Source organism: Epinephelus lanceolatus, chromosome 4 (genome assembly GCF_041903045.1).
Source record: "Epinephelus lanceolatus isolate andai-2023 chromosome 4, ASM4190304v1, whole genome shotgun sequence".
NCBI classification, from domain to species: domain Eukaryota; kingdom Metazoa; phylum Chordata; class Actinopteri; order Perciformes; family Serranidae; genus Epinephelus; species Epinephelus lanceolatus.
The window spans coordinates 6,326,090-6,353,579 of NC_135737.1; the positions used below are offsets into that span (position 1 = coordinate 6,326,090).

General features: G+C 40.9%; 1 protein-coding gene across 1 annotated transcript in view; it reads right to left on the minus strand.

Moving 5' to 3' along the window:
- Positions 1–3,522: 3,522 nt before the first annotated feature.
- Positions 3,523–27,490, minus strand: part of LOC117260343 (melatonin receptor type 1B-like) — a 155,432-nt gene continuing 131,464 nt past the window's right edge. Inside the window, exons 2-3 of the mRNA XM_033632333.2 lie at positions 16,418–16,536; positions 3,523–12,824 (exon numbers count right to left, since the gene is read on the minus strand). Coding sequence (XP_033488224.1) covers positions 12,075–12,824; positions 16,418–16,536 — 869 coding nt within the window. The 3' untranslated portion in view covers positions 3,523–12,074. The remainder of the gene's footprint in view (positions 12,825–16,417; positions 16,537–27,490) is intronic.

Consider the following 27,490-nt stretch of genomic DNA (forward strand, 5'->3'; position numbering starts at 1 on the left):
GTACATAACTCCACATGTGTTCATTCATAGTTTTGATGCCTTCAGTGAGAATCTACAATGTAAATAGTCATGAAAATGAAGAAAACGCATTGAATGAGAAGGTGTGTCCAAACTTTTGGCCTGTACTGTATGTCAAGTCATTTTTACTCATAGTGCTCATTTCAAGGTCCAGTGTGTAGGATTTAAGGCCAAAACACACTGGCGGGAAACGCTATGTGTCAGAAAATACGCCCATATTATTTATTATGTGTACAACCCCACACCGTCCATGGCTAGAGGCGCATCAATGCTCTTGGATGCGCCACCCCGCGGCACTTCACAGCATGTCCTATTTCCAGCCTCACAGCCCCTAGAAGCAAATGCATTTTCAATTCAATTCAATTTCAATTTTATTTGTAAAGCCCAAAATCACAAATCACAATTTGCCTTACTGTACGTTCACACCAAAAGCTGCCAGAGCTGCAATGGCAGGTCTTATTCATTATCAATGGAGAGTGGCGACCAGAGGCATTTTGAGCTGCAAAAGCTCAAAAAGCCGCAGCTCCCACACCAGCCGATGATATTCCCGGTGCTGTTCACAGCCCCGGAGGATATCGTGAACCCAGACCCGACGGCGGTGCAGGTACCACATGGCAGCACATTTCTTCCATGTTGAATCAATACTCAAGTGTGGACAAGCGCACCTACTTATCCAATTTCTTTGTGTTCTCAAACGCTTGTTATTAGTGGGAATGCAATTCATTTGCTCTCCTTACCACCAGTTTAACTAATCGCACTGTAGGCACTCGAACCCAAACCACTGACAGTGTTTCCCCTAGGTTTACAGCTTTGGGGGGGAATAACAAATAAAAAAAATTTGCTCATATTCAGTTCGGGTTCGGCCCGCTGCTGTGTTGTGCTACGGCCTATTCAAGTGCTGGAATTTGTTATTTACATGACAACGTCTGAACACAACACAGGCTGTGTGTGTTTAATGTTTAATGTCCAAATGTTTTCATTGTCCAAACGTGAAAGTTTCTGTACTCAGGCAAATGCACAAAGTCACATTTCTGTGCTCCAACCAGTAACCTGCTTTGCGGCTCCTTTAAACTGAGAAGCATAATCGAACATTCAGAATTTGACATCATGAGCGACTTGAGCTGCTTTCTCTGCCACAAATATTTTACCAGCGGCTCTGCTAGAGCTATTCAGCTATTTTGCAGCTCTGGAAGCTTTTGGTGTGAACGCACAGTTAGACGGCTTTACGGCATACGACATCCCTCTGTCCTTTGGACCCTCACAGCAGAGGGTATGTGCATACCAGCTCCTGTAGCAGCTCTTTTTCTCCGCTCCTATGGCAGCTCAACACTTCCCCTCACCATGGATGTATAAAGCAAACTCTGTTGCTGTGTCTTGCGTGTGACAAAAACTGGATGAGGAGAGATTCATTGTTGAGGTCCAGAAATATCCTGAGCCTAAACAACCCAAAATCCCATCAATACAGTATAAAGACAATTGCCAAAAAGATATTGCCTGGCAAGTCATAGCTCAGGAGATCGGCTCTTCAGGTGAGAAATCAAGTTTAATTGGTGGCTGTCCACACATGATTTTAAGGTAATGAATAAGTGGAAGAGGTACAGATCTTTCCATAGAAGTAGTAATAACTTTGTGTGGTCATTTCTTGACAAGCTACAGAGAGACACGTCCAGTGTGTGCTAAGGGCAGCACTTGACACATCACATAATGTGCCGCACTGCAGCAGCGCTGGTGTGTTTTCAGCTTTAGGTGGATATATTGGTAAAAATGGAATATAATACAATAAGTATGTTTTCTTTAGTGCAAAATACGAAATACACACACGCACAAACAGGACCTATACATGCACTAAGTGGAGAAATGTCAGAGTGAGGGGGCTGCCCATGACAGGCACCCTGAGCGGTTGCGGGGTTCGGTGCCTTGCTCAAGGGCACCTTGGCAGTGCCCAGGAGGTGAACTGGCACCTCTCCAGCTACCAGTCCACGCTCCATATTTGGTCCGGACAGGGACTTGAACAGGCGACCCTCCGGTTCCCAACCCAAGTCCCTATCTATAGCCCTTTTTAAATAGGAATTGTGCAAATTTGCAGGAAAGCCCAATCAGTCTTCTTTCAGCATTGGGGATCGGGGAGTGCGGCAAAATGCCGCCTGCCTACTTTTGTTCATACAGAATGTGCCTTTTTTGGGGCAATGGGGGGCGTGAGCAAGTAACAAAACGTGTTGCTCAGCATGTGACGTAAACAGTAACGTGGGAGGGAAGCCACGGCTAGTCAGTCCTTCGGCGATTCTCTCATAAGTCGGCCCGTTCTTCACCGTCCCCTTCATTTGACGCGTAATGGCCTCTTCGTTTGCAAGGACAAGGAGGGCACGCAATTCTTTGTTTCCGCAGCTGCTCACCTTTAATGTAGTGTCTGTCAGGTTTGCATTTCCCTCTTGCTACTAGCTGCTCATTCCTGTTAGTCCACCGCCAGTGGGTCGCAAGTGCGGCGTCATCAACAGCTCAACAGTTACTCAAAACAGCTGTAATAACTTGATGTCAATGGGAACCACATTTAACAGCTGCAAAACTAGAATAGAAACATCCATTCACAAACTCTCACACAACTTTTGCAAAATAATTCAAGTCTCATTTGTCCAGTCATATGTTCAGTACTTCCCAAACTGTTGCAGTACCTGAGATGCTGTGTAGTGAATTTTATGTTAATAAAGCAGAAAATGTGGGTTTTATAGTTTTTGAGAAAAAACATAGCGATGGACTTCATAATTCCAGCCAGGTCCAAGGGTATGTAAATTTCTGCTCAATTTGGGCTACATTTTTGTAAAAGCCGCAAAGACGTAGCACGTCTGACTAATCTTTCATAGTTTTAAAATTAAGACGGTTGCCACAGTGCCACTATCAGGACTAATAGCCCCATATTTTTGCTGAGGAGCCTTGGCATAGAACTGGACCTATGTGCAAAGTTTTGTTTATTTTCATGCATGGGAAGGCAGATTTCATGTAACGAAGCAGCAGAAGAAGGGGAAACACTGGGAAAAAACAAGAGGGACCAGTAGCAGAGCTACCCAGCCTTAATGAATATTATTAATTAAATATTATCCGTAATAAATACCAATAGACTAATCAGTTTTCTAATTGGTGTTCTAGGCAGCTAAAAGCATTGTTCTAAGACACAAATCTTGTGCGCCATACCATCTCTTGTTATTCCTATTATGTCTCTATCATTATGAACTGCTATGGCTTGTAGCTCCGTTGCAATTCCAAATAATAATGGTGATGGAGGGATGCCTTGTCTAGTTCCTGCAAATAAAATTGTCACAGTATATTACATATTGTACAGTCACTATGAATTTTATCTTAATCCAGTTTTTGGTGTCATGTTTGTCACTATGATTTATATATTTCTTTTTTTTTTTTTATGCTTTTGCATAATGCTCAGCGCATTTTGACAGATGTGAATGTATTATCACCAGCACCAGTTTGCATGACTGCCAACAGTAAGAAAAACAATTTCAGAAAACTAAAAATGGTTTTATTGATTTGTTTTAACTTTTTACAGTGGCAACCATTTTTACAGAGGCAAACTTAGTTTCCATTATATCTCAGTCCGTTCTCATTCCAAACATGTCAAATACCGCCGCTTTGTTAGTGATGTCAGTGTCAGATACTGATGCAGAAAGGTGCCTTTTGCAGTAATATGATAAACCACCAGCTTGTAACGCTGCCAATAACAACTTAATATAAAGAGCTGGAAAGCCCCTATAGGGCTGGCAGGAGGTGAGGTGGATGGGTCCAACAAACCCTGACCTTTCACCTGGGAGCACACTGTTCATTTCATGTGAGTTTTAATGCCAATCCATGATGCCTTTTTCCTAATATAACCATGTGCTTTTGTTGCACATGGAAATAACAAGCGGCAAGCTCCAAGGCTGAAAAATGAAACCAATGTGGAACTGCCAAAATTGCAGTTCACCAAATGACCACCAGAGGCTGGCTCCAGAAGCCAGTCAATATCCAAAGAACCCTATGTTAAAATGCCCAACTTTACAGCAGAAATAAACATGTTTACAGCCTAGTGCAAAAAACAGTTTGGGTCTCTATAGGTCATTTCACCATTAATGACTATACAGGTGGTGAATTTTATGCATATTTAAGGTTTCTCAGTCAGATCCATCCCCTCACTCCTTCACAGCTCAAGTCTCTCGATCAAATATGGTCACGTCTGGCTCCAAAAAAACGACGACCAAAATGCTGTACTCGAGGCTTCAAAAGGGGGATCCACAAACTAATGGGTGACGTCACGGTAGCTACGTCCATTATTTTTACAGTCTATTTAAAAAGACGCAATTCATGTAACAAGCAAAAATTGACACGCTATCCCGGAACATCAACAACAGATGCAGGAGGTTACTTAGTGTGTCACATGTAGATGTGAAAGTCAACTGACTAAGCGGCGATATGTGACGAGTTGGGATGAAGACGTGTTAGATATGCTCAAGTCACAGTTGCAAATACAACATGTCTTTGCTTTTAAATGACCACGAAGCGATCAGTCAGGCCATTTATTTATTTACTCATTTATTTATATACACATGGGCTTTTCTGTGAGAAATATTAAAACAGAGGGAATAGTGAATTTATCAAAACTAAAGGAAAACATTACTGACGTGCTGAGTCTGCAGCAACAATAACTTAAAAGGGAGTAATTCAGAAAGTAGGACGTTTATCAATAAAATATGGAAAATACTTACAAAAACAAGGAAAATTAAAAGTAAAGGCCTGTCTCTAATACAACCCTCTTCCAAATAGACCGGGTTCTCTCTGCAAGTGAGGTAAATAAAGGCCCAAGCTATTTGAAATTATAGTATGTCCTTGGCCTGTAGGTGTCACTCATGAGCTATATTACACTGTAGCATTTTAAACCTCGTGGGATAATTGTTGGGGTGAAGAAGAATCTTTGAAGAAAGCCCATGGGAGAATCGCTTAGTGCTCCTTTAAAAACAATACAATGTCTTTTTTGTTTGTTTGTTTTCTTTTGCCATCATTGCATTTGCAGCACATAGCACACATTTAATATGCACTATCAGGTCCAACCATTTATCATCATCATCATCATAATCATTGCTTTATCATCACATCATCATTACGTTAATCTTTTCAGCAGCAGTTTTTCACAGTTATCATTAAACCCCAAGCCAGAATCATAAAAGCAGAAGTAATAAAAGACATTCCAAACAGAAAAGATCAATCAAGAAACTCATGCACATTCTCCACCAACATGGAATACAGAGTGACGGGCCTGGAGATCAGCCTGCACCATCTGTTTCCCTTGGTTTTTTACTAAGATAGACTGGATAAAAACAGTAGTAGCATTATTCACATGTACTGAGGAAGCTTCTTCAGCTGTCATGTTCTCTGGTAGTGATATGGCATATGAAATGCATAGAGAAACTGGTGATTCTCATCATTACTAAGATTGAAACTTTACTAAGATTAAACTTGTAAACTGCATAAGTACACTGTCACCCGGGCTTCAGAGATAATTGTGCTTTTATATACCTTCAGGGTTTTTGTTTCATGACTTTATTGTAGGCTTACATATCTAAATGTTCTAATGGTTTACCGGACAAACCAGAATTTTATAGCACAGCATTTGTCTGATGACTGATGGTGTGTTCACACAGAAGCAATTTTTTGCCTTTTTGCACAAATATGACTACTGGAGAGGTTTTGCACTTTGTGTTTATTTGCCACAAACAGTGACTGTATCAACTGTGCAGCTGCTAGCTGTAAGCCAGGTGGCCAAAACCATGTTGTTTCTTGTGTGTTATCACACAGGATTTTTTTTGTCTTTACATAAAAAGTTATTGCTTCACATGTTTAAATGTGACATCTTAATTCATTAAAAGCATGTCTATATTAATTTTGGTGTGTTATCACAACATTCTTTCTATTCCTTTGACGGGCAACGCTAGCTCCACCCGCTTTGAATGTAAAGACTGACATGCATGTTTGTTATATCTGGTCATGTGACCCAAAATGAGCACATGTACACAGTTTTTTTAAACACGGGAAAACCCATTAAGGTTATTGAGTCCTTTCCCATTGCCAGTAGACTAGAGCCATGTAGAGGGCTCTGCAGCAGACGAGTATGCCTTTCAGATTTTTTTGCTGGTGTGTCACGTTTGACGTCACAGACAGGCCTGAAAACAGGTTAATAAACAGTAGAAAGCAGCATGAAGGCCAGTGAAAATGTTACAGTGGTTAATTATTTTTAATATATCTCTTACTTACTCAGTCTCCCTTTCAAACTTGGTGCAGACTGATGATTTTCTGCTTGGTTGGAGTTTGACGGTATTTCATGGTGGCACGTAATTGCATCTCGACGGTAAAAGTGTGTTTCCATCACTGCCAATTGGAGACAGAGCCAATAAATTCCTGTGACTGCTGCAAAGTCATCTGGGTGTGAATGCCGATTGTAACCTTTCCCATTACATTAAAAAGCCAGATGTTACAGTCGAAAAGGAGCTTTACATGGCTCCTGCATCTGTTCTGGTTTATAGCTCAGGAACCTGTCTGTTACATGATTACTACTTGCTGTGATGTTCTGCTGTGGATGGTCCATTCCTGGATCACCACTGAGAGCTGATAACCTTTGTTTAAAGTGTTTAATATTATGAACACTGAATAGTGATTAATGCAGGAATAATATAATTTTAAGTTTTGCATGTTCATTCACATTCTCTTGTCAAATTCGTAATGGAAGTAGTAGTTTCAATAGTGAAAAAAGCACTACAAGGAGTGAAATACAACAAAAAGAAAAAGAAGAGGTCTTATCACACTGCTCTCCTCTTAAATCTTGAATTAAATGGTTGCTTCCACTCAGCTGGTCGCCAATTTAGGTTTTAAGTTGTGTTGTTACGTCACCAAAACGTTTCTCATGCCAACGACATGTTAACGTAGAACAACGACTTTTCGTTGCAAGGTATGGAGAGCAAAGCCCAACATCTGCAAAACATCATAATGTTGAAATTCTAACATTTGAAATATCATTATCCCGATTTTCATCCCAACTAAAACTTAACGTTTGTCCAACGTCTTTCTGACGTCATTTTGACATCCAGTGCCAGCTCTGCAGTTTAGAAGACATTACAGTAAGACGTTGAAAATGAATGTTTAAACACAAAATTACATGATTTTGGCCATCTGGCTTGTGATACACTGACGCTGAAATAAATGCAAGGCTATGTAATTTCCCCAAAAGTCACCTATATTAAGTAAACCTGTGTGTGTGTGTCTGTTTGACACACAATCAGATTCTGACTGATTTCAAAGGTTTTGCAGTCCTTTCTGATATAATACTCCACTATTTTTTCTTGTGTTTTTATACTTTCATAAATTGGAGTCATAAAGCCTTGAAATATTTTCAACTCGGTGCATGTTTTCTAATTCAGATATCGAAAATGTTCATGTCCTTCCCTTCCCATTTGGTGTGAACACACTTTGACACTACTCTATCAGGTGATGAGTGACATTGGTAAAACAGCTTATTAATTACATACCTGTAACCTCACCATAGCCTTCTGTCAACATTTTTTGTTTTGTTTTTTGTTTTTTTCTTTTTTTGGCAAAACCATCACTCTGATGAACAACAAATTAGGCACCTTTGACAAACCATGGAAATTCCCTTAAGAAATTTGAGGCATCCTCCAGTAACAAAATGAAAGACAAAGGGATTCATCATGCTGTAGTGCATTTACCCATGGTTATAAAAAAAAAAGACAAAATAATTGAATCTTTTTTTTTCTTGTAGAAATTAAAGGTACAATAATTACTGTTAAACATTATACCTTTAAAACATCTGGTGCACCAAAACACACAGTAGTACAATACTAATACAGTACAGAAATCCAGAGGGATAATGAAGCCACTGTGTAGACTTTCAAAAATCCATCATGGATTTCATGATGTAAAACACCAAAAATTACTAATCTCTTGGTGCCTCCACTTTCAGATACATATGGCCCACACAGGAGAGGAGGCAGGCACCCTGAGGTGTACAAAACATGATACATACCATGTTGCAATACATGTTTAGGGCTCATCAATTTTGGTTTTCTTGCATTAAAAAAGCATGGAAGTTATCATTATTTTGAATACTAAGAAGCGGGTGAACATCCACTGAACTAAATCAACCTTGCAAAAATCAAAGTGAAATCATATCAGAGCAGAGATAATAGAGGTTTTTCATCATATCACCCCACTTGATTAAAGTGTTGGAGAAAAGAACATGTAGCCTGTTTCCACTGCAGGAACTTGCAGAAACCCTTCACAAGATTGCAGAAACTCAGGGACGTCTCGCTCCTGGTCCCCAGTAAGGGCCCTGCTCTTGAAGGAGAATCTTCTAATGACCCAGGAGTTATCAGGGTGGGGTTTGCAGCACTGTTTCTTTTTTTATATGCAGTTTGACGAGACTAAAAATAACTGCAGTTTGATTTAATGTGATATTCTACAACCAGCCGCAACTCAGCCCTGAGCAAGAGTGACTGTCCTCTGTTGACCAATCAACGGACTGCAGTGTTAAGAGCTCCACCTTTTAGTACCAGATATGTGTGCTAGGTACCCCAACAGAGGGGTTACCAAAAATGGGGATGGTATGGAACAGTTCCATTGGTACCATCCACAACTTTTCACAGTGGAAACGGAAAAGATGCGTGCCGAGCTGAACTGAACTGCACCGGGCTGCTTGGTGGAAACGGGTTTTAGACCCAAGTCTTCTGCCATGTTGACTAGTTTGCATAGTTTCCACCCATTTAACAGCGAGCAAAAGAGGCTTTTGTTTCTAATTTAGTTCCTGAGTTTAGTTTCTAGGGTTCCTTAGTTCCTGGAACTATTCAGGAGATAGGTTAGGTTAGGTTTAGGTTAGGTATATGGGGTTATACAGACAATTTTGCCATTTGAATCTTAACAATAGTGCAACTAAAAATGTTTGTCCTGAAAACTGCGCTACAGAGAAGTGAAAGACTGTCCCAACCCTGCGGCCGGAAGAATGTTATATTGAATTCTGGTGCACCACAGGTTACATTCAGTGATAGCATTTTAGAGAACTAGGAAGAAATGTTTTTTATGTTATGTATTTTAACAATACTGACATCAGTGTCTGAGCTGCAGACATGCTACATGCCTATCCACCTGGATATCCACATGCCCTCACAACATTAGGTTGCATTCACACTAAATCAAGCAAAAAACACAGTGGCCTGAACAGAATTAACTTTTGGAAAAATACAACCCAATTAAAAAATATCTGAGAAGGCACTACTGAGTTGACTGACACACCTCTTCAATAATTTTCTTTCAAGACCATCAGCACCAGGGCTTTTCCTCTCTTTTATTTTTTATACATCATGCTGTGGTGACCAATAACGTACCCAGCAATCAGACTGGACAATGCCAGCAGTCCACAGGAACAAGTCAGTTTTCAGCAACGTTGAAAAATTATAGCGAGTGAAATAAAGTACGTATTAACAGCTCGTATCCAAGGAGAGCGCTTGCTTTGTTTATGAGAACACGTCTTTTATGGTAGTAAAGATACTACAGTTACAATAACCAAAAGGAATTCTACAAATCTTTAAAGCCAACATAAACAAACTTACTGAAGACAAGTACTCAGTCCCTGAGATGGGGAGATTTCCTTTCTATAGTTGGTCTTCACCCTCCACCTCCCCACAACTGGGCTATTCAAGTGACACTCCCACACCGCTGCACCACCCCACAGCTGATCACCACAATGCCTGATTTGGTGTGAATGCAGTCTTACCCCTGCTACATAAAGGTCACACTGCCTCTTACACTTTGTGTGCCAGTAATTGTCAGGATGTTACACTCTGGACTGAAATATTAATAATAATTAATAATTAATTAATATTAGACAACTTGACTAGCTTTTGGCAGAGGTGGGACCAAGTCATTATTTTTCAAGTCACAAGTAAGTCTGAACTCCTGAGTCAAATCCCAAATCAAGACAGGCAAATCCCAAATCATGTCCTAAATAAAGACTGACAAGTCCTGAGTCAAGTCCTAAACTTTGAGTTTCAAGTCTTTAATAGTCAAAATGCATGCTTCACCAAATGTTATACCTCTTTAACAATAGAGTAATGATATATTTGCAAAAATCATGAATGTTTTTTTTAAATGTCTTTATTTGTTAAACAAGTTTGCTGAAACAAGTGTGACTTCACTTAATCATTAATAGTGCCGACTTTGCACTTTCACATCATTAACCAGTACCACTGCAGAATAAATTTTGTATATTTCTGTCCAGTCTTGTTATATAATATAAATGTTGTAAAATACTTCAAAAAGTACTTTATGTCGTATGTGATATTGCCAACAATCACCAACCTGTAATGAGTTTGTAACACCACAGAAAAATGTGTAAACCACCCAGCCCAATTTGAAGTGTGAATTGAATTTGAATGATTGAAAAAAATTACATGGTATATAAAATTAGATTTCAAAATTGTGAAAAAAATGGGCAGTATTCTCTGCTCTGAGATGCTGGGGATGTGTCCACTGAAAAGCTGCAGTGCAGTGAAAGACTCTTGTTAGCAGTTAATGAAACGACCGACACTTGTTGGAAGCTACAAGTTACTACAAGCTACTCCGAGCCGAAGTATGAGTCACTGCGCAGCAACAGACTCTTGTTAGCAGCTAAGCCACTAGCACAGACAATCTATGATTGCACAGCACATGCCCTATGAACTAGGAGGAACAAGAGCTGCTGTGCAGCTATAGCCTCTTGTAAAGCAGCTAACAACAGCTAATGTTAGAAAAAGCCCACAGCAGTGAGCAGCAATTGCTGGCAGGCTGGGTAGCTGATTCGGCCAGAGAGAATGAAAGGTACATTAGTGATGGCTGTTAAGCTTGTGTTTATATGGCTGAGGCATTTAACAGAGATGTTTATTCATGTATTTATTAGACTAAATGAGCTCAGAGAGCTCACGGGACATAGCAAACTTGCCGCTCACACACAGTGGGCGAACAGAACGACACTAGTGCAATGCACCCTAAGACAACGTTTGTAGTAATGTAGTATTTATATAATAGGGGAAGGGTTATGTTAGGGATGGCTTTAGTGCATCACTGAACAGGCTTTTAGACCCGCCCAAAAAGCTCTGGACACAGAAGTGGTAAAAAAACAGTTAAACTGTCAAACTCCACAGTGTAGCACTGGCAGTGCCCAGTCTTCACGCTTTTAGCATGTATTTTCTAACAGTTATCATGTGTTCACTGACTTAGACTTTAACAAACTTTTTAATCTTTGGGCCCTTTAGAAAAGTATTAATTACTTTCAAGTCAAAAGGCTTCAGTCCAAGTGAAGTCACCAGTCACTGGTGTTTTAGTCCAAGTCGAGGTGCAAGTCTTTTTTGATTTTGTCAAGTTGAGTCTAAAGTCATCAGATTTATGACTCAAGTCCAACTCAAGTCCAAGTCATGTGATCTTTAGTTCACACCTCTGGCTTTTAGTCCTTAAGGGGCAAAATTTTGCAGGGGGACAATTCAATGGATTCAATGATTTTTTTTTTTTTTTTACCCCCAGGAGCATACCACGTCTAACTAACATATCTCCATTTTTATCTTCACTCTATTGCAGAAACTTATTCTAGGTGTACTTGCCATCATCTATTGTTATTTACTGTAAACTAAGTTGAGCAATGTTTTAGGGAAGGGAACATATAATCAAATCAATCAATTTCACAATAAGTTTTTCAAATGAATTAAAAAAAAATTCTTTAGATAAAATCAGTGCAAACTGAAATTGATGAGCCTCAGGTTTTATGAATGGCACTCTTAAAAGAATGACTAACATTACTATTGTAGTCAGTATGCCTCTGTTTGATCTCTTTTTTCATTTTAATCTCCCGCTCACTGTTGGTCATTCTATCTGTATTTTCAGAGTTCATTGCTTTGGCACAGTAGAGATTTAAGTCTGATCAATGGCACTGCACAAGTGAACACAGATGAGGAGGGACGAGGAGATGAAAGAGGAGGAAATCAGTGTCACAGGGTTTCTCCTTTTACTTGCTCATTGTTATTGAGCCCTGGCGAGGGTTTGCTCTTCATGCCCTCAGTACCCCCTCGGGACGTCTCCTGGAAGAAGAGGTGAGGCATCCACACTGACATGATGATCCGCTTGTACTCCCTCCGGAAGTTCTGGTTAAGCAGGCCATAGATGATGGCATTAAGGCAACTGTTGAAGTAAGCCATGAAGTAGCTGACCACAAAGAGCCACTCCGGGATGTGAGGCGCTACTGCTTCAGGGTTGACAGCAACAGCGAGCCCGATGAAGTTGAGTGGTGCCCAACAAATAGCAAACAGCACGAACACCACAAACATGGTGATAAAGTTCCTAAGGTCGCTGGGCTTGATGCGAGGGCGGACCTCTGACTTTACCTTCCGCCTTACCTGGATGACCAGGATCCAGATACGCAGGTAGCAGAAGGTGACCACAGCAATGGGCACAAAGAAATGGATGACCACTACAGTGATGGTGTAGGACGTGCTGACTGTCTGTGCAAATGTGCATGAGTAGATGCGTGCGTCGTACTGGAGCGAACCAACAAAAAAGTTGGGCACGATGGCCACAACGGTCAGCAGCCAGATGAGTGCCACCAGCAGCAGCGTGTTGCGGTAGCTGTACAGCTTGTCGTAGCTGAAGCTGTGGCAGATGTAACAGTAACGGTTGATGGCGATGCCTGTTATGTTGAAGATAGAGCCAATGACACTCAACCCCATCAGGAAGCCACTCACCTGAGAGAGAGAGAGAGAGAGAGAGGAAGAGAGAGAGAGAGAATTTGTTGTACCAATTAGTGTGAGCATTCACATTTGTTATCTCCAAATATTTATTATTTCATTTTTAATTTCTTCCTATTTCACTATTAATCTTTTTTTTTATTCACCCCAGGAATGATGGTGAAGATATACCTTAAAATGACTCAAAGTTGACATGGTTCTGAACGTGCGTCTCCAATATATTCTCATTGAACAGTTCATATGATATACTACGAAAAATGCATGTACAACAGTTCGTATGATATCCTACGACTGTGCGCCCCACAAATTATGTTACATCCTTAACATACAGTTACATATTTAATGTAAAGTTACAGAGTTTAGGTCGAGGCAATAAAAGTTACTGAGGTTAGGTTTAGGAAATGGTAATCCTAACCCCTAAACCCTAACCCACTCAAAGTTCACATGGATCTGAACATGCAACTACAGGGGCAAGTCCTGAGCGAAAGTCTTTTTTGTTTTTGTGTGACCCATCCACCTCCCCAACCTGCCCCCTTACAAGCGCTCAGGACTGCTTCCTTGTTTACTGCTGTCAGCACATTGGTCACATGATCACAGCCATTCAATATACTACATGGGATATGTACAAATTTGGGTGCATTGCTTTCTCTGGGAAAACACAGAAAAACAGCTTGGCATCTCCTAGGGAAAGTCTGTGGTTCTGTGACCCATCCCCCACCCCAACCTGCCTCTTTACAAGACCGCTCAAGACCACTTCCTTGTTTACTCCCGTCAGCACATTTGTCATGTGATCACAGCCTTCCAAAATACATGGGTTATGCACAGATTACTGGTTCATGATTACATGAATCTGAATTCAGATTAGATCAGTTAATCCAGTTTTAGTTTTGATCTGGATCAAATCTTAGTATATGTTATTCAAATAATAATAATAATCCCAATTTTGACCCCACAATCGGGATTGTCCTGATCTCAGCAGAAGGGCGGATTCCAAGAGCTTACGGTTGTTGCTGCACGAACACTTTTAATGGAGAAAAATAATAAGAGAAAAGAATACTGGGAAAAAAAACAACAAGGCTTCAGCAGTGAGTCCTGCTGCTTGGACACCTAATAAATATATATAGTATTATTACGATCTCCATTACTCAGGCACTCAGGCAGTGCCAATGTCATGAAGTCATGATGTCAAGAAGATGGCAGTGAAGACTGCTGAACACAAATGGTAATGGACTGCACTTATATAGTGCTTTTCTACCTTAACGGACACAGTGCTTTTGTCATCAAATCATCCCCAGCATTTCCAAGTGATTATATTGTTGCCGCTGCTGTTGCAAAGACAACCAAATCACCTCCTGTTTTCTGCAGAGGCTACCAACCACCAGTTTTCACACTTACTTCGGTTGTTCCACCATCCACCACTTCCACTAACTGCAAAGAACTTACACTAGCCCTTTTTACACAGAGACCATGCTATAGGGTTGCTACGAAGTCCCTTTTTTATGCCTCCTTTGCATTTTTACACAGAGCCAAACAATGGTGGCATCAGTCTGCTTCACTGTCTGAAGCATGCTGGCACTGCAGAAACAAAAGAGCCAAGACGGGCGTGACATATAACAAAACAGCGTCAGTCTCTAGTGTGAGGATAAGGAGCTCCTGGACCTCATTGTTTTCCAAATTTGAGGACATTTTTGAGTTCTTTGAGTTAAGTGCTAACTGCTATCAGCTGTTTTTTAAATCTCCAACCTGCTGGCTGTCCCATTTATACAGATATCGTTTTGGTGCTGTTACTACCTCCAATGCTGGCTTAAAGGTGAGACAACTCTGTCCCCCCATTCTGCGATTCTATCTTTATACAGTGCTGCAAGGTGGAATAACAGTGTGAAATTCCCACCTTGAAGATTAAGTATAAGGCCCTGATCACAAAGAAAGCGTTTTACAGATTGCAAAATGCGAGGTACAACGCACTGCCCTTTTTTTTTTCTAAATTGAATGCTGCTGTAAAAAAAATGCTTGCTGGGCCTTAAATTATTGCCAGGCAACCAACTCATCACCTACTTACCCTTATCTAACCCTCCTGTATAGTCAATATATCGTTTAATTAGTCTAGCACTACCTACTTATGTTCACAGTAAATAGTAGCTAGTTCCTAAAATGGAGAGACAGTGGGTACTTGCTCTAGCTCAGGTTGAGGGTGAGAGGCTGTCAGTAAATAGTTTGTTGTAAACTTGTTGATGATCACCACAGAAGGCCTGCCTCTCAAATCATCCAATTGGACAATGAAGAAAAAAAAGAATTGCAGATGTGGCACACTTTTTCGCTCTGAGATGAAGTTTTTTTTTAACTTGATGAATTCAGAGCGCTCCAGCCAAAATTCCAAGCACCTAGAGCGCAGAGCATAGCAACGCAGAAACAGCGAGCATAAAGCTTCATTCTCATTAAAAACAATGACAAAAAGCTGCTAAAACACTTTCTGTGTGATCAGGGTTTAAAAGGGGTTATTCATACTCTTTGGTAACTGGAAATAGCTACCAGGGAAAACAAAAGCGCAGTCCCCTTACTGGTTTGGTTGCGCAATGGTTAACACACTTCCTTTGTGTAGTAAGTCAAACCTTCATTTTCCCAGTGTATGGTACCCACTGGCAGACAGAATTGCACAGTGAAAGCAAGGCTTTTAGGGGACCAATCTAAAAGCAGAAGGTGTCATTGTTCTATAGCTATCATGATGTGCAATCAACATTTACTTCATACTGATAAGTTAAAGCAAAAAACTGGTGTGGTTCCACTTTAATTTTAATTTTATGAAGCAATGTTTCAGTCTTACAGAGATATATGTCAGGCTTTGGTACATAAAAGTTAAGCATGACATCAGAGCAAAAAACACAGTAAAGTCAAAGTTCCTTTTGCAAGAGGGATGTTTAAAAAGAAATGAAGATTAAAACCTTGAATTAAACAAACCTGATTTAAAAACATAACTGACAAATGACAAGACAGGGAAGGAACGACACACATTGTTGGCATGACTGAAAACACTGGAGGAGACAGGAGAGGAAGTCAGCTGAAGGGAGCTGTCTAGCTCAGCCTCATGTCTCGTCTCCTCTCCCTCTGTATGAAAGGTATCCTGGAGGTTATGTAGCTCAGGTCCTTTCTGTTATGGCCTGAAGTTACGTGACGTCTTCCCGGGTGCATATTCATCATATATAGCTTACTGTATACGTTTGCAATCTATCTACCTAATATTGATATTTCCTCAGATTGTTATTTGTGTCTATTCTGTATACATGACATGTATCGCCTGTTGGTCTGTCCTGAAAGATGTACCCCTCCTCGGTTGCTCTTCCTGAGGTCTCTTCCTGTTTTTTCCTGTTTAAGTTTTCCTTAATCTGAATCAAGGGCAGAGGTTGTGGTAAAAAAACGCAGATTGTACTTTGTGGCAAATTAGTGATTTGTGACTTTAGAGTACATAAATAGAGTTCACCTGACTTGAGCTGAACTGCAGAAATAAGATTAAGGTTGTTCAACATCCTTTAACTTAAAGAATAAAAAATATTCTCTAAAACCAAGACAGCATTGGATATACAGTAACAGCTCACCTTGCACTGGGTTTCACCGAGTGACCAGCCATCATGGAAGATGGCGTACAACACCATAGGGTAGGGGTAGAATGCAACCACCAAGTCAGCGAAGGCTAGGCTCACCACAAAGACATTTCCTGTAAAGGACAGAAGGACAGGAGACAGAGTCATGTGAGGCTGTGATTGAAACTGTAACAACCTTAAGTATAGCAGCAGCAAGTCCATGGATATGCATGGCCACGCCTCACACCTGGCAGGCTTCCTAACAATGTCGATCAATCACACTAACACAGGCAGCTAGAAAGAAAACACTGAGCTCAGGACAGTGCAAGTGTATTCACACACTCATGTCCTTTCACAGCGTCACACTTCATTACAGCTTTCTACTTCTGTCACCCAAACTAAGGAAATTCTACCTATATCCTCACTGTTTTTCAGTCTTGGATGCCACAGTGAGTAGACCAGTACCAAGTTATAGCACAGTCACTGACAATAACTGATACAACATGATTACACATAAAGGTAACAGAACAAAAGAAACCCACAGCCATAATATATAAACCACCCTGGCCGCATGCCTAGATCATGTTATATGTTTATCAATCATGTATGATTTCCACATGTCTCTTCAGGTAATGATTGATCTATTTCTTGTTTTAACACCATAAAGAAGATTCTTCAATAACAACATACCAACTTACGAGATAACAAGAAAAGTTTGCCTTAATGTGATACATTTGTTGAACAATGAGAAGATTTTGTGATGAAGAATTACTGCTTCATGGTTGTATAGGCCCGTTTCCACCGCAGGAACTTCGGGGTAATTTTACGGGGCCGGGGCCGTTGGTGCGTGTCTCCACCGCAGGAACCACCCCCGAAGGACAGAGTTCCGGAACTTTTACAGGGGCTAAACAAGTCCCTGCCTCGGAGTAGGCACTCAAAACGGCCCCGAAAAAGTCCTGGCTGGGGCTTGGGGGTTACTTGGTGCTGATTGGATATACTCAAGGGGGGGATGTGACGTCAACAGAAAGCAACAAAATAGCCGGCATTTTTAAAACTCAGCAGACGAGAGTTAGCTCGTTCATAGCTTCCACTGCCATGTAAACAAACTCAATAATCGGTCTGTGAAAAAAATATTTTTTCCAGCGGATATCTTAGTTACAACATGATTGAGCTAGCAAAGCAGTTTTGTGTTGCTATGTGTGGTATTTATTCAGTTTTGGGAAATCACGATGTCTAGAAAGCATCAGCTGACAGGGACAGCTAACAGCAGCAGCAAAGCTAACATCAGGACGTCATCTGTTAAAAGCCTCCCGTTGTCAGATACGACATGAAACTACTCCAGTTAGCTCAATCATGTTGTAACTAAGACATCCGCTGGAAAAAATATTTTTCCCCGGGCCACTTCGTGAGTTATTACAGACACCGCTATCGGCTAACGGCGTCCCTACGTCGCCCCGGTCAAAATGGTCGCATAACGATTATGTCACATCCAGAGCCAGGTAACTTTACAGGAACCTTCCTCCGACTCCGCTCTCAGTGGAGACACGGCAGTTGAGAGGGCCGAGCGAGAGGACGTTCCTGTAGTAGTTCCTGCCCCTTAAATAGTACCAGGAACTTCTTAAGTGGAAACGGGCCTTATGCCTCCACGAACGTGGAGCCATACACGCTAGGGCATACTTTGAGGTCTTCCAGCAGCATAGGACTTTTGTCTGTTCCAGACGCCTGGCTGACAACTATAGGGGACAGAGCATTTGCTGTCAGGGCTCCAGAACAATCTGCCCAAGGAAATCAGGTCGGCTGAGTCAGTGATCTCTTTCAAGTCTCTACTTAAAACATACTTTTATCGGAAAGCCTTTCCTGATTATTCTTGACTTTTAAGTTCAATTAAACTGTGTTTCAATTCTTCAGTTTTTATATACCAGGGTTTCATCAGTTCTTTTAAAAGCTGTTGATTTCATGTCTTGTCTGTATTAGTTGTTGACATGTAAAGCACTTTGTAACTCTTTTTTGAAAAGTGCTTCATAAATAAAGATCATTATTATTATTATTATTAGGGATGCACCGCAATGAAAATTTGTGGCCTAAGCCGAATAAAATTAAACGCTTGGCCGAATACCGAGTACCGAATATCGTTGTTTAGTTTTTCATTAGTTTTTGCAGATGAACCCCCTCCAGATTAGTGTTGTCACGGTACCAAAATTGGGACCCACAGTACAATACCAGTGAAAGTATCACGGTTCTGAGTAGTATCACGATACCACAGCAAAAATGAGGCAGATGTGCCTTTTGTCATTTATAAAAAGATAAATCACTTTTCTATAATACATCAATGATATTTCAATGGAATAAATTACTTATTGACTTATTCATACTTCAAAAACAGCATCAATCAGTGATTAACATAGGGGGGGATCAAAATAAAATAAATAAATTAAATAAAAATCAACCAGCCACCCTCCTCCCCTGACAAGTCCCTTCATAAGTTAAGAACAGTCCCTAAAGTGCGGTGAGGTTTGTGGGCCGTTACCTGACACAGAGAGAGAAATGTGAACGGCTCGTTTCTCCTCTGATACGTCACATACCTCTGTGCTGCCACGGCTCGGCCGTCCAGGTACTTTTGGGCAGTCATGACGCCAAGAAGAGGACAGTATTGGACCCGGACTTTTCCGTCGCCGGTAAGCCTTATCTTGTGCCGCGGAGCACTATGGCCGCCGTATTTGACAGGAATACGTATTCCTGTCTGTGTCTGTGACCCCCGTTCAACCCACAATCGGCGGGATTGATGCTGGTTGAAATCTGTACTTGCACAGCATGCTGAATGATTTATTTTGCTCACACAAAACTATTTTTAGTCGCAAATGCGAGTGCGGTGATGGACGGAGTAAAATATCGCCACACTGCCGACATTTTACTCCGTCCATCACCACACTCTGTTTGATTGCGTTATCAAAACACGCCGCTATTATTCGGCCTTGCTTTTCACTTATTCCACCGAATACCCAATGTGTGTCAGGGCTCAACAATAACGATTGCCTGATTGCCCGGGGCAAGTAAAACTCAAGGTCGGGCATGTAAACTAACAACTCACTTGCCCAATCGGGCAAGTTGCTAAAAATAGCAAAAGTTAATAACTAATTGATAAAATAAATGTATATTAAAACGTGCTCCTTCTGCTCTGGTGCAGCGGTCTCTCAGCCTGAAGTCACAAGCACACGCTGTGTAACAATGTCCTGCCCACAGCCCCCATTGATATTATTTTGCGCGACGGACGCTTCATATAATAACATAACAATATACTATTTATGGTGTTATGTCATCGTGTCATTTCTGTCTCTACATGGTCACGCATTAACAATTCTCCTCTGCTCTCTGTATTGCGCACGCCGGAGTTCCGCCACACACACAGGTGAGCACGCTAGAGCGGCTCGGGCCGCATTTTCCTGACCAAACCTGACCCCGAGCCCGGTGCAGTTTGTCAGCTTACAAAGTTATTGAAATGGACAGTGTGTAGCCTAAATAACCATCAACAGACTGCTGTTATGCACAGACGAGCAGCTCAGCACGGCACTCATGCTGAGCTTGTGTTGCGTTCAGGCGTTGTCACGTAAATAACAACTTCCAACACTTAAATAGGTCATAGCACAAAACAGCAGCATGTCAAGTGACTTTTTACTTTATTATATTCAATAAAATTGCATTTTCCTAAATCTTGAGACACCTCATATGTAAGCTAGACAGACATTTCACCTGCTCATTACTGTGCACACATGTACTGTATGTACTTAGTCCTAAAGAGCCCTTCTGGTGCCAGTAGATACATAGAAACATCCCAGCAGGCTGTGCTTTGCAAGCATACAAAAAAGTTTAACGCATGTGAAAACTATTTTTCATGCGTGTGCTTCACCTCCACTGCTACAACTCCATCCTAGGGGAAACACTGCTGTGTGTGTTTTGTGCAACAGGTGGATGTGGTAGTCTACTGGTAGAGTAGAGAGAGAGCTAAGTAGCATTGAAGTAGAGTAGAGCAGGTCAGAAAGATGGAAGCAAAATATATTAAACCCAGTGTTAATACAGCAGAACTGGAGAGAGGGGTGAAAAATAAATAGAGGTGGGCATGGCTCAAGTAGGGCCCAAAATTATAGACAGAGAACGATTGACAAATTTTTCACTTTAAGCCTGACACTGTCATATTTTGTGTAGGAATTAAGCTACAATACATGACATATGTTGTTTTAATTAATAAAAACAGTGTGAATAAAGATTACATAACATAAAAATAACTGCAGTCTTTGTTATTTGATAGCCGCTTAAATTAAACAATTTTTATAGGGCAAGTAAAAACTGACTTTGGGCAAGTAGATCTCTGACCAACTTGCCCGACTGGGCAAGTGAAAAAAAACCTTAGCGTTGAACCCTGTGTGTTTTTTTGCAATATTCGGCCGAATATATTCGGTGCATCCCTAATTATTATTATTATAATTATTATTATTATCACAATCAGCACAGTTTCAACGTGGACACCCAAGAATAGTGTCACCAATTCATTATGTGACCAAATGTCTTAATTTCTTTTCCTGAGTTATGATGTTTGCCAGAGAAGCATTTTGGCAGCACATTATGATGTTACAGCGAAGCTGACCTTTGACCTTTTGGATATAAAATGTCTATACTTCATTATTATATCCCGTTAGACATTTGTTGAATTTTTTTCATAATTAACCATGAATTCTCAAGTTCTGGCCAAAAACATGTTTTGTGAGGTCACAGTGACCTTGACCTTTGACCAACAAAATCTAATCTAAGCTTTTTAATGAATTTAAAGAAATTCCCTCAATTCCCTTGAGATATCACATTCACAAAAATGGCATGGAAGGACTGAAAAACCTGAACACCTCCAACTACGGCTTTCGCTGGCACAGAGGCATAAAAAGACAACATTTATTATGTCACTATCCTGTGTAAAGTCTGGACTAATCACATGTGCATTTGAGATCAGAGCTGACATAACAGTCAGTAACACAGTCTCTAATTGGTTTACAAGTCAGGAATTGAGGCTCTGATTGGTCAAGGATCAACAAACATGATGGACTGCTAGTGGATGGCTAACAACAATTTTTAACACAGAAAACTGGATAACAGGATCACAGAAGACATTTAGTGTCAGACTTAACATTATGGATTTAATTTTAGGGATTTTATTTTATTATTTTTTTAGGGTAAACAGTAAGCTTTTTCAAGTTCAACTGTACCAAGGAACAAGACAAGTATTTATTACCCAACACCCCCTAGAAAATCAATCATGTCTAAATGGAGTTTATATTTTGTGTGAAGGGAAACATCTTAAATCAACTGAGCTCCTACGGTCACTCTAACACTTTGAGAAGAGGACATGAGCCACCTTGTATCCTTGTAGTCAGTGAAAAGAGAGCTGACAGTACCACAGAAACAACATACAACACTATTTTTTCTCCCTGACATTGACACATACAGTCGTGTCTCCAGTTGCAGAGGCCAGCTGCTGCCCTTTCAGCATATATTTCCTGGCACTGCTATGACTATTTCCCAACTTGTGACCTTTTCAGCCTGCCACCCTCCTCCCGGAGGTGACCCCTGTTCACCATTCAACAGCAGATAAAAATGATATGTTGTCACTGAACACAAAATGCAACTTAATATTGCAAAGTGTAAAGGGAGAGCAGGGGTAATCTCTAATCGGTTTTCATGTGTCAGGGAAGTTACTGGCTCAGGAGTCTGATCGACAACATATGTCACAAACACAGCCAAGATAGAGGGATGAGATGGATGCAGGGAAAATATTAGCAGGAATTAGAGTATAAAACATCAGAAATGAGGCTTATAAAACAAAAACATACACAATCAAGCAGTCTTGGAGGGACCCGCAGTTCACTTAACTTGGACAGAAAAAGAGATTTTCATTCAGTGGCAGATATATTACACACGCACGAATACTGTGCCACATTTCTTACCCTTTGCTATTTCAGCTACTACAGGCAAACTCTGCCATCCAACAACCAATCCATGAGAGAGTGCAGACGATCTTAGCTGTGCTTTGAGAAGTGGAAGGGAGGGCTCCCTTGCAGACTCTCTTCTACTTCATTCAGTGTTGCTGAAATGGTTGAAAACACACTGAATACCTGAAATGATGTATCAGTGCTAAGGTAGCCTCTGCTACAACACTGCTGTCTCACTGGTGACATTTTCCTTATCCTCCAGATGCCCCCTAAAATGCAACACGGCAGACAAACCTGCCAGACCTTGCTGACAAAGCTACCAATCTAACCGTGCCGAATCAGCACAGGAAGTGGAACTCTACCTCCTCATATTGAAAGACATCAGTGTGACACAGAGAGAAAGAGAATTTGAAGACAAAGATCTCAGAGTAACATATTTTTTGACCATACCTTTTTGCAAGGCATTAAAGAGTTTCATCAACTTTCTTAGCCTGTAAAATGACTCCTATCTGTGCTGATACTTACTGTACATCCAACAGGTTAGAACAGCTCTGGGGCTTTGGCTTGATGCTAAGGCTGGAAAGTGAGAATGCAGGAAAAGCAAAGAGTTTGCTGCTCTCAGAAAAAGACCTGATATACACCTTGTGGAAGAATGGATTATTGGTGAAGTTACTGCTTCTGATGCAAGGAGGCTACAAAAAAGATATAGGCCTACAAACAGAGACAGCCAAGCCCACACAAGATCAATGGAAATAGCCTAGTCAAAGGGAAAGAAACCCTCCCAGACAGCTTCATTGATTTACAGGCTGACTTACTCCAGAAAACAACAATCTCATTTAGAATGGAGTGCACCGTGGCAAAAGAGGGGCTGTCGTACAAAAGCTCAACACCCTCATAACATTGCAGGAGCTTAATGGCACTAAAGGTGGCAAAAAAACCAAAACAAATCTGACCATGCCTGCTCAGAAATACTCAGCCACATTGCGAAGGAAATGTGCTGCAAGTTTGTCTCCAATGTGAAAGAAATGCAATCACACGTAAGCATCACAATACATTAAAGTACCATTCACCAGGCAAAACACCTCGGAGACACAAAACTGTCCATCAGAAACCCTGTGCAGCTGGCGGAATGGCCTTACCAAACTTCCAACATTATTGTTGGTCCTGTAATGTAAGGGCACTGTCCTACTGGCAGTCCAAGTCCGCAGGCACCAAAATTCCATGTTAGCCCAATAAGCATCATCTGTCTCTCATACATCTTTACACTCTCTCCTCTGCTCAACACTTCCTTGGGCTCACCCTATATCCAGATTCACTACTAACCAATTATATGTGGGTCTATTAAGATTTGGAAACAATTTAGACAGGCTTTCAAATTGAAAGATCCTCCCATTAGTACCCCTATTGCAAAAAAATCAGGCTCTTGACCAAGTACCATTTGAACCTCTTAAAAATCGGTGGGAGAGTGATATGAAGATGGCTATCTCAGAGGAAATTTGGGATCATATCATTAAAAGGATACATTCATCTTCGATATGCACGAGACATTGTGTTATTCAATTTAAAGTGGTCCATCACCTTCACTACACGAAAGAGAAACTGGCGAAAATTAATCCTAAACTAGACTCGACGTGTGACAGGTGCAAACAAGCACCATCTTTGGTGTCGTTCCAGCTGGTGCACACTTAGCTGATATACAGTTTAATTCAATGAATAGTAACTGCAACAATTCTCTACCTCATCTTGAAGGCCCGAATTGACAGCATTTTTTTCCAAGAGGAGAGTACCCACCAGCCGATGAACCTCATGTGGTACTTGTGGAGACTTAGCTGTAACTTCTACAAAAAGATGACCGGACGCTCATGTTCTTCGTTCAACATTTTACTGAACAAACTGCAGCATAACAGGGAAACATGCTCGACATTAATTGTTTCATATAATGTGTCTCTTTCGTCTGCTAGCAACTTCTTCTCCTCTGTTTACTTCTCTTTTTTCCTACTTGTAACTCTAGTGTAGAACACTACTGCCACCTTGTGGTCTGTATGAGTCACTGTTCATACTCTTTAACTCAAAACACCAAATTAAATTAATGACTTCTTTGTAATATTCTAACCCCTTTTTAACCATACGTTTTTAACTATATGAATTGCTGCATTAATGAACTATAAATATCACATGCATTACTGTATCAATGAAACAAAGATACAACAGTACTACATGCATGGATGCATTTTCACATGAATCACGCAGAAGAGCACAATGGCTTTGTTGTAATTTTGGACCGGTTTCAGGAACCTGAGCACCCAGATGTTGCTGACTACGATAACAACAATGACAACCAGGACAATGGTGAAAACCAGGTGGCTGAAAACCAGGATGAGGAAAACCTGGACAATGATGAAAACACCGAAAACCAAGATGTTGAAAACCTGGACAACGATGATAACGTCAACAACGACATCTTCGTTGGAACCTGGACAACAATGACAGCATCCACAACGACAATGCAGATGCCAACGTTGACAACACTGACAGAGTTTTGACAACAATAATGAAAATGAAGAAGCGAGCACTAGTGCCCTGGTTGAGGCTGGAGTTAGCCATGGTGCAGACAAAGACTACCCTCTGCCTGGAGGATCCAGGAAGAGGGCAAGAGAGGAGGATGAAGAGGACACTGAAGAGACAAGTGGCAAGATATTCAAATGGTGGGATGAGTTTGCTGACAGCAGCTCTGACAGTGACACTTACAGCATCCAAAGTGAGGATTTCAACATGGAAACAGGAAATAGTCAAGTCACACACAATGAGGTTGCTGAAGAGGACCCAGTGATGAAGACTGACACAGACAATGAAACAGTGGCTCCCATCAGCTGATTGTCCTGGAGGGGGATCTCTCTTTGAGTGGGGCCTCCCGAGGTTTCTTCCTTTATTGGCCTTATAATGGGAGTTTTTCCTCGTTCTCGGAGGGTCTAAGATCTGGGTGGCTGTCACTTTAATTAAGTTAGTTGTTTATTATCATTCAAAACTCTCTTATTGTTAACTTCCTTGATGAAAGCTGTGACAAAAAAATGTCCCTCAACAACTTGTTTTATTCCATGATGAAGACGAGACGCTGACAAGCTGAAAATAGATTTTTGATCATAAAAACTATGATGAAAATTTTGTTTTAGTTGTTGAGACAGGACTAAAATGTTGATGGTGGGCTGTTGGAAATAAGACAACAGAATGTTGAATGTTTATGGTACAGTGTAAGTAAAAGACATATATTATAAACTAGGAAGGTGAGAATGGCTGTGCTTGTCATTATTCTTTAATGCTGTATTAGCAGTCTGAGATCAGAGCACCAGCGGGTTGGTAAACACCAGTAAATAGTTGACTCCAGGATTTTTGCTAGCTGTTAGCAACCGTAAGTCTAGATTTAATCACACACTCATGTTATGTGCAGAGGACATAAGTTTGTCAGGTGACCTGGCCTCGTAGGTATTTGAAGGTGTTTTTGCATTGTATTTTGGTTGAAGAAGAGCGTGAAGCTCAAAACTAAATTTCAATACCAGTAAATAAAAAAAAAATACTGGCTCACTGTGCAACATTTTTGGAAACTTTCAGAGTATGAAAGGATTTTAAAAATGCCTCTGAAACCTTTACATTTGTAAATCACATCTGTGTAGACAGAATAGGTATTACAACCTCAGTCATGCATCATAAATCCACTAAATATAGTCAACAAATACTTCTATGATACAAATATATTATCTAATACACATCTCAACAGTAATGTATAACAAATGTCTAGAAGTTTGATGTTTTGGAAAGTAAGTATCGCAGCGGTGCCTGGACAGTGTGACGTGTGTGGTTGTGCTGCTGCCCTGGTCCTGCCAGATGCCTCCTGCTGCTGCTGTTATCATTAGTCATTAGTCATACTTCTACTGTTATTATACACATATGACTATTGACACACATGTATACTGTCAGATATTAATATATACTTTCAACATATTGTACCACAGTAGCCAGAACTATAACTATAATGTTATTACTTTCAATAATGTTGTTGTAAGCTACTGTCATTACCTGCATCTCTCTCTCTCTCTCTCTCTTTCTGTCTCATTGTGTCATACAGATTACTGTTAATTTATCATGTTGATCTGTTCTGTACGACATCTATTGCACGTCTGTCCGTCCTGGAAGAGGGATCCCTCCTCAGTTGCTCTTCCTGATGTTTCTACTGTTTTTTCCCCCGTTAAAGGGGTTTTTTGGGGGAGTTTTTCCTTATCCGCTGTGAGGGTCCAAAGGACAGAGGGATGTCGTATGCTGTAAAGCCCTGTGAGGCAAATTGTTATCTGTGATATTGGGCTTTATAAATAAAACTGATTGATTGATTGATTGATTGATAAGCTGAAGATGACACTACAACCAGCAGCCAGTTAGCTTAGCTTAGCATTGAGGCTGAAAACAAGGTCAAATCGCTGACTTGGCTCTGTTCAAAGGTAACAAAATGCACCTTCCAGCACCTCTAAAGCATGTTAAATCTTGTTTGTTTAATCTGCACAAAAAACGAAGCTAAGCTAACGGGCTGCTGGCTCATATTGTGTCATTCACTAAGTCCCGCCCCTTGAACACACACTGGCCAATCATAGCGTAGCATAAGCCAGCTCCGACAAGAGTCCAACAACAACACAGCTGTGCTCCTGCTCCATAGACCAATTTTGAGTAGATGTCACAGCAATCCCATGTGTGCGAGAGGGTGTATGCCCCCTTGTCCCGGTTGGTCATACACCCTCTCGCACACATGGGATTCCCTCCTCCAGAGACCATCCAACGGCGGGTGGTGTGGCCAGCCCAACAGATTCTGATAGGTCTGTTGGGCTGGCCAGCTGATAAATGACACGTCAGCAACACGTAAACCCAAAACAAACTAAGAATACAATGGGATGTGATTGTCAGTAAAATCAGTGGTGTGGGTGCATGTAAGTGTATGTGAGTGTAAGGTAAGGTGTAGGGAAGAGATGTTGGATGGCTGAAAATCAAAATAATGCGGGAGGAAGAGAGCCTCTTGGCCATCAAGGCGGGATCTTAGATATTTTTTGGGGGGGTGGGGGCATTTTGCCTTTAATTG